An 8,176-nucleotide genomic window follows, 5' to 3' on the forward strand; every position below is an offset into this window, starting at 1 on the left:
GCCACTAGTATACATGACCGTAGCAATTCACTCTTTTCCATGCGTGTACATCACAAGCTTGAATTTTTTACCTCCTAAATTGTTGCATACAACTCATGCACGCGGGGATCCTACAGTTTGTGCCATGATAAAATAAAAATATAGAACATTCTATATACATGTTTTATTTAAAAACATATTAATTGCAGACTTTTACATGTTTCCAAGTATTTTCATTTATTTAGTTATTAAGTAATAAAAGGAATAAAAAAATATCTTCTCTCCTTCTAAAATTCCAGAGTCAAACTCCATCTCCTCCACCACGCTATAGACTTCATCCCCGCTTTCCCGTACCATTCTTTCCTCTTTCTCCCCTGATTCCAACGCTGCCGCCGCGCCGTAGCTCAGCCTCGCCGCCGACCACCCCAATCCCCTCCACCTCCCACGCGCGTCGGCCGGCCACCGCCGTCCCTGTTCTTCCTCGCCGGGTCCCCGCCGTTTCCACTCCGTCCGGCAATCATTGGCCATTGAGGTATGTATGGGCTTTGCTTTCATCCGGTGATTAGCTAAACCCGGCAGGCCATGTAGATCTTGGTCCTCTGCTTACAGATCTGTCTATGCCTACGGATTAGTTCCATACGTCTAGTTTGGCAGCTGCTGCCGTGTTCAATTTCTTGTTCTTATGATTTACTTTTTACCTGCAGGGTTTGATGCTTTTCCTGTCTTATTATCAATTTCTCATTTGGGGAAGATCGTGTGAGATAGAAGAGAGGGCGGACTGGATTGTAATCTGAGGTCTAGTGGATCTAAACTGAAAGTTGCATGAGAAAAAGTTCAGAAATTTCCATGAAAGCTTCGTCGTCGATGGCAAGCGACGCGTCAGGGAACACTGAACCTGGCCAACAGGGTGTTCGTTTCAGTTCCATGGACCAGTCTTGCTTTGCAAGACCTGGCCAGTCAATCCCTGGCTACCCCCCATTCTTTGGCCCTCAATCTTCCAACTTTTACCTTCCTGATGACAGTGTGGCTAAAGCGTGTGATCTGTTTGAACCGAATCCTCCACAGAACAATCCTGTGGCTGATTGGGATCCTCAGGCCATGCTGAGCAACCTAACCTTCCTTGAGCAGAAGATCAAGCAGGTGAAAGATATCGTGCAGTCCATGGGTAACCGAGGGAGCCAAGATGCTGGTGGTTCCTGCGAGCTTGCTGCAAAGCAGCAGCTCGTCACCGCCGATCTCACTTCCATCATAATTCAGCTCATCTCAACTGCCGGCTCCATGCTTCCTTCCATGAAGACCCCGCTCCTTAGCAGCAATCCAGCGGTCAGGCAGCTCAACACGCCTGGTTCTCCCATGGGCTTTGGCTCGATCGTGAATCAGCGGCCAAGCACAATCAGGGAGGAGGTGGTTAATGACATTAGCAAGACCTCTGACTATGAGGAGCTGATGAATACCCTTAACACAGCCCATGATGAAAAGGATGATCTGATCAAATGCCCAAATCCTTGTGTCGGGGAAGGACCTGAGCCGGTTCCGATGGAAGACCATGACGTGAAGGAGAGCGATGATGGTGGCGAGGCAGAGCACCTCCCCCCTGGTTCTTATGTGGTCTTGCAATTGGAGAAGGAGGAAATTCTAGCACCACACACTCATTTCTGTGTGATATGTGGCAAGGGTTTCAAGAGGGATGCTAACCTAAGGATGCACATGAGGGGCCATGGAGACGAGTACAAGACTCCCGCAGCTCTTGCCAAACCCATGAGAGATTCTGGCTCAGATCCTACACCAGTTACAAGGTACTCGTGCCCATATGTCGGTTGCAAGCGGAACAAAGAGCACAGGAAGTTCCAGCCTCTCAAGACAATCTTGTGTGTGAAGAACCACTACAAGAGAAGCCACTGTGACAAGAGGTATACCTGCAGCCGATGCAACACCAAGAAGTTCTCAGTCATTGCTGACTTGAAGACTCATGAGAAGCACTGCGGGCGTGACAAGTGGCTCTGCTCATGTGGAACGACCTTCTCAAGAAAAGACAAGCTGTTCGGGCATGTCGCGCTTTTCCAAGGGCACACACCTGCTCTTCCAATGGATGATATCAAAGCATCAGGAGCATTGGAGCAGCCTCAGGGGAGCGAGGCGATGGACGACATGGTGGCGAGCACAGGGTATAACTTCCCAGGCAGCACGTCTGATGGTATTCCGAATCTAGACATGAAAGTTGCCGATGACACACGTGGTTATTTCTCGCCCTTGAACTTCGACCCGTGCTTCGGTGCCCTCGATGACTTTGCTCGCCCTGGATTCGACATCTCTGAGAACCCCTTCTCCTTCCTGCCTTCAGGACCGGGGTCGTGCAGTTTTGGGCAGCTTAGTGGCGACAGCTAATGGAGCTCGTCACCGTTGACAACCATGATGGTGTCGATCGTTATGTATGAATGTTATATGTATGACCGTCTTAGTTCTTCCTCTATTCAGGGAGCCATTTTGGTCCATGCCTCTTTCTTAAGTGTACTTTTAGTTTGTGGTCATCAATAATGATCAAGTACTTACATATAGATTTGAAAGTCACAATTGTTAAATATGTATATCGTTTTCTTTATCTGCGTTGGTGCCCCGGTGCAATCAATATATTGTCGTAGCACGGTGGTAGAACAACAAAATATTTTTTTTCCAGGTTGAGTGAAACATCGAATGCAATCCCAGCTGAGCAAAAGCCAAGATGGAGATCAAGATATCAGAGAAGTCAAGAATAGTTTTGTTCAATCCATAATGGTACCGTACTAGGGCCATTTTTATTCCCAATTTTACCTCTTCCGGTGAAATATTTGACTATCATTTTTTATCTTACTGGGAACTGCACCTGTTCTGAAATTTATCTCCTGGACAAATTAATTTCTGTTGGAGCAGTCTGTTAAACTTTGTCACATTTTCATGGGAAATAACATTAGGAATGCATCAGCGCATCAACTGATCCTCGGTCAGAATATTTTATCAGGTCAAGTAACCACATCAAGGCAAACAAACAAAGCTCTTACAGCCAGCCAAAAAAATAAAAAATACTAAAAAATAAACCGAAACTAAATAGCTGGATTTCCCATGGCCCTCATGGATGGACACTTGACATCAACACACACCACCATCCATAGGCTTTGAAAATATCTCTAGACTTGGTAGATTCGATTTATCATCCAGACGCGGGAACAGAAAAATGGTTGCTTACTACACAAATCGGCAAATTATATAACAAGCCAGGAGCAGTCTCTATAGGTAGTAACCAGTAACTCTTAAACAATTTGCTCTTTGATTGAGCGCGTACTAATATAGTACATAGATATCCAGATGTATACTAGAAAATGTACATCAACTCGTGCCAGATAATAATCCAATGTCCAGCCTGGGGATAACTGCTGGCACCCTACTACTCTAGTTCCCAATAACGATCTCGTCGAAGTTCCAGTCCCTGACAAGATCCCTTGAAACAGCACGGCTCCGTTGAAGGCGAGGAGCACCCTCGATGCCTTGTGCAGTGGCCATTACAGGTGTCACCTTTGAGGTTCCCACACGGTTAGCAGGTCCTGCGGCCAAAATTTTCCGCGATAGGCAGGCAACAGCAGCTCCACACCTGTTTTCCTCCTCTGAGCTTGAGACTGAATAGCTTCTGAAAGACTGTGAAGGGCTGCTCATGCCATGGCATACGAGACAAGCTAGACTCATGATTATGGTAGAGCTGAAATTACTGCAACAGAAGAGCCAACTATCAGAACAATATTTCAGCATAAGTACACAATTCTATCAAGCAAAAGGCTTGTGTTGTAGTATCCGATGACAGGCAAAACAAAGAGCCACAGGTGAAGCTCTTATGAGGTCAATGAGGGCTGTGATCTCTTTTAGTTACATAACTTATTAACTTGTTGAATTATCAAGAGTCCAGTGAATAAATTGATACTAGCCCCCTCATTTCATGACTAATATATTTTGGCTCGCTGTTCGAACTCTCCCTCTCAGCTGAACTATAAAGAACAACTCCGGGCTGGATTCTGAAAAAAACATAGCCAAACAAAAATGGCAAGCCCAAGCATTTTATTTACTAGCAAAGACTGCTGTTTGAGTAAGCAAAAAAAGAAAGCATATCAGGCAATTGAAATTACTTCCTGAAAATATTTTATCATAATTATCAGCGTCAGTTCCAGATTGCATTAGCTCAACCATTGGAAAATGGCAATATGTGAGTATTAATTAATAACTGATATGCAAGTTCAACGGTTTCGAGGAGTTAATTGACACAACATCATGCAATCCAGAAAGTAACATGGAAAATAAACCACATAAACAACAGATCTTGGAAGATTGTTAAAGAAAAAGATAATGACAAAATTTTAAGCATATCCTTCAGAGAACTGGGGCATCTACCTTGTGGTTAGCACAAGCAAGAAAAGTCCGTGAAGGGATTAGCACAATTAGTGGATGCTTTGATGACAGACAAATCCCTAAATTTTCTCCAGCTCTCCTAGAGTGCATTGGTACAGGAGATTTACAAATTCGGCCAGCGATTAATGGACACTTTGATAACGGACGAATTCCTAAATTTTCTCCAGCTTTCCTAAATTCGGCCCTATATAAATGGATGTAGAGAAAACATACTATTTGAGTAACTGGGCATCAGAGTTATTTGATACAAGCATAAATTATTCCAGCGAAGATGAACACAACGGGCCGACGCCAGTTTTTTGTATCAAAACAGGCAAGGATAGCATGCAATGCCCCATTGTTCCCCACGACGAACAAATATACTACTCCCTCCGTTCCTAAATATTTGTCTTTCTAGAGATTTCAAATGGTCACCACATACGGATGTATATAGACATATTTTAGAATGTAGATTCACTCATTTTGTTCCGTATGTAGTCATCATTTGAAACTTCTAGAAAGACAAATATTTAGGAACGGAGGGAGTAGAAAGCTACCGTGACGACTCTTGAAAAAAACCGCAATCAAAATTTTGAGACCCAGCCAGGGGCGGATCTAGATGGTGTGCCTGGTGTGAGCAGGTGTACCCACAAATTGTGGAAGTCAGGTGGGGTTTCAAGGAATCACTGGGCAAAAACAAGATCATACCTGAAAACCCCCCAATGCCCGAAATCGCGGACGGGGCGGAGACAGCAGGGACGCGACGAGGAGGAACGGGCACGGAGACGGCGGAGGGGGTTGGGAGGGGGGACGATCGAGGGCGTCGGCGGTGACGCGGAGGCACGGCCGGCGGTAGAGATGTAGGTCAGGACCTTCCGGAGAGGAAGGGGAAGAGAGGAGGGGAAGACGGCCTCGGAGGAAATTGGCAACAAAAAGAAACAGGTCCGGTTGGGAACAGCCATTATATGTTCTGCCACCGCAGAATCAGGGAACAGCCACATGTGGGCTGTTAATGGGCTTTACTTCGGTACCTTGCATGGGCTAAACTAGAGTACTTTGGTTGGTAAAAAGTCTCGGGCCAAAGCCGAACAGCGCGAAATCACTAATTGAGTACTCCTTTCAAAAATTAACCTTCTTCCCACAACCAGAGCATTTTTTAGATTTGTTTATTCAAAATGTTTTATCTCTTAAACCGTGCGTCCAAATCTCAAACAGTTTTCAATGCTGGACTCCTCGCGTCGAGATATTCAAAACTAGATCCCATGTTAATAGGTTTTGCCAAACTTTTTTTCACAAAAAAACCGGACAAAAAAATCGAACTAGGAGCATGTTTTCTTTTCCTTTCCGGAAGCCGTTTCCGAGAGGCACGGCCGTGCCTCTCAGGGAAGCAAAACCGTGCCTCTCGTGAAAAAAATAAAAAGAGAAAACGTGTTTTTATTTTCGTTTCTGATAGGCACGGCCGTGCCTCTCGCGGAAGCAAAAACATGCCTCTCACGAAAGGAAAAAGGAAAGAAAATATTTTTTTTCGTTTCTGAGAGGCACGGTCGTGTCTCTCACAGAAGCAAAGTCGTGCCTCTCACAGAAGCAAAGCCGTGCCTCTCAAGAAGCAAACCATGCGTCTCGCAAAAAAAAGAGAAAACATATTTTTTTTCCGTTTCTGAGAGGCACGGTTGTGCCTCTCGCTGAAGCAAAACCGTGCCTCTCATGAAAAAAAAAGGTGAAAACGTATTTTTTTCATTTTCGAGAGGCACGGAAGCAAAATCATGCCTCTTAAGGAAGCAAAAAAAACGTGTTTTTTCGCACAAAAAAATCAAAAAAATTTGGGCGAAAAGCTTAGAAAGACAGGTGGGAAACCGAAAAGTTGAAAAAAAATCCGGAAAAAATCCATCTAAAAAGCCGAGAACGCGTGCGAAAAAATAAAAGAAAAGAAAATCCGAAGGGACCAGGGCGCGACACGTAGCGGCGGCTGAAAGCGCGCCAAGTGGCACGCTCTCAGCCCACCGCAAGTGATCGTTGCTCTGGAAGGAGCGCCCGTCAACCAGTTGCTCTTTTTTTCTCGAATACGCAAAGGCTGCTATCATTCTATTGATAGATTAGGGTGAGAAGTTACAGGGGCAGCATCCTTCGGTGCCGTACACATGAATGGCGACCTTGAAGGCGCTAAGTTGAGCAGGAGAGGTTGCTCAGCCTTTACAAGGTAAGGTTCAGGTTACACGGAGTGTTCTTTCGAGCCCTTTGGCGCCGGCTCTAGCCCATAGTGTAGCTTCCTGCTTGATGTCGTTGATAAGTTTGGTTGAGGATGGGGTGGCAGCGTCGAAGAGTGCCGCGTTTCGGTGCTTCCAAATGGCCCAAGCTGTGAGGATGATCATGGTATAAAGACCTTTGCGAAGGCAAGTGGGCACACTAGGTGTGGCGGTCATCCACCACTCGAAGAAGTTGAGCGTGTCGTCCGGGGGTTCCATGGTCATGCGACACCAGGCCAGGCCCTCATGCCAGATGGTGCGGGAGAAGACACATCCCACGAGCGGATGATGAAGGGTCTCGTACTCTTGATCGCATAGCTTGCTGGCGGGGTCATGGGGGAGGTTGTGTCTCGCTCGACATTCGGCAGTCCAGCAACGGTCGAGAGAGGCCAGCCATAGGAAGATCTTTGCATTGGTGGGGCCCCAAGATTTCCAAATGATGTGTCAGTGGGGCGAAGTAGTGGCACCCATGAATTGCGCTCTGTAGGCAGAGCTCACCGTGTAAGTGCTGTGAGCGGTCCATTTCCAAGAAAGCCGCTCCGGCTCGCTAGAGAGGGTTATCCCCTGAAGACGCCTCCAAAGTTCCACATACTCGAGGATTGTCGCAGGACTAAGGTTGCCATGGATGTTCGTGATCCAACAACGATCTGAGAGGGCCTCGCAGACAAGTCTCTTGTTCCGGCGCTGACGCGGGATATGAGTAAGTAGGGTTGGCGCGATCTCGGAGATGGACTGCCCTTGGAGCCAGTGATCACGCCAAAATTTGCAAGTGTAGCCGTCACCAAGCGTCCACGAAGTTGAGGCCCGGAAAAGCTCGGAAGCCTCACGGTCGGAAGGAAGGTGGAGGTGCTTCCACACGCGCTCGGGGTCGGTGCCTATAGCCACAGCCAACGCGTACGCAACTCGTCAACTAGTTGGTCTCGATGGAAGCTCGTCTCGCCTGAAGTGTTTTTACCCTCCATAGTTTTTAGCCGCCCCGCTTTGGTATTCCTTTTTTGTTCACTTGCTTCTGGCCGCTCGACCGTTGTGCAGTTCATTGGATTTTTCCGTTTTTTCTTCCTTTTTCTTTTTCTTTTCCTTTTGGTTTTCTTTGTTTCTTCACGCTTTTCTTTTGTTCTTCAGATTTCTTATTTTTACTTTTTCTTTCTTTCTCGGTTCACTGATTTTTTTCTTTCTTTCTTCCTACGGTTTCTTCGGTTCCTTCGTTTCTTTCTCGGTTTTTATTGGGCTTTCTTGTTTTCTCCTTCATCTATCTTTAGGGTTTTTTATTTTGTTTTTATCTCGGTTTTCATTGTTACTTTTTTTCATTGGTTCCTTCATTTCTCTTTGTTTATTTGTCGATTTTCATCGGTTACTTTTTTATTCAACGCGTGCCTATTTTTCAGTACACAATGTACACTATTACTGTATACATGAATTTTTTTGGTGATACACGTTGAACATTTCTTAAATGGACGGTGTACATATTTAAAATACATATTTAGAACAATTTTTTGAATACATAGTAAATATTTTTTTAAATACATGCTGGATATTTTTTAATGACA

At 45.5% G+C, this 8,176-nt stretch overlaps 2 protein-coding genes across 2 annotated transcripts; one reads left to right on the top strand and one right to left on the bottom strand.

The window, feature by feature from the left end:
• The first annotated feature begins 253 nt into the window (after positions 1–253).
• Positions 254–2,578, top strand: LOC109752105 (zinc finger protein STOP1 homolog). Its single transcript, XM_020310970.4, has 2 exons — positions 254–511; positions 684–2,578. Exon 2 carries the CDS (start codon positions 802–804, stop codon positions 2,362–2,364), a length of 1,563 nt encoding a protein of 520 aa, XP_020166559.1. The 5' UTR covers positions 254–511; positions 684–801; the 3' UTR covers positions 2,365–2,578.
• A 617-nt stretch (positions 2,579–3,195) lies between these two features.
• On the bottom strand, positions 3,196–5,402 carry LOC109752114 (uncharacterized). Its single transcript, XM_020310982.3, has 2 exons — positions 5,095–5,402; positions 3,196–3,715 (listed from the first exon to the last, which is right to left on the bottom strand). The coding sequence occupies exons 1-2, from the start codon at positions 5,385–5,387 to the stop codon at positions 3,403–3,405; spliced, it is 606 nt and encodes a 201-aa protein (XP_020166571.2). The 5' UTR covers positions 5,388–5,402; the 3' UTR covers positions 3,196–3,402.
• Positions 5,403–8,176: the final 2,774 nt, after the last annotated feature.

This window comes from Aegilops tauschii, chromosome 3, assembly GCF_002575655.3.
Source record: "Aegilops tauschii subsp. strangulata cultivar AL8/78 chromosome 3, Aet v6.0, whole genome shotgun sequence".
NCBI classification, from domain to species: domain Eukaryota; kingdom Viridiplantae; phylum Streptophyta; class Magnoliopsida; order Poales; family Poaceae; genus Aegilops; species Aegilops tauschii.

Bases quoted from the DNA above. Each gene is read 5' to 3' on its own strand.
- LOC109752105 (XM_020310970.4), top strand. From the start codon at position 802: ATGAGAAAAAGTTCAGAAATTTCCATGAAAGCTTCGTCGTCGATGGCA.
- LOC109752114 (XM_020310982.3), bottom strand. From the start codon at position 5,387: ATGTGGCTGTTCCCTGATTCTGCGGTGGCAGAACATATAATGGCTGTT. The intron at 3,716-5,094 runs GTATGATCTTGT...CTTCTGTTGCAG, and splicing joins GGGCATTGGGGGGTTTTCAG to TAATTTCAGCTCTACCATAA.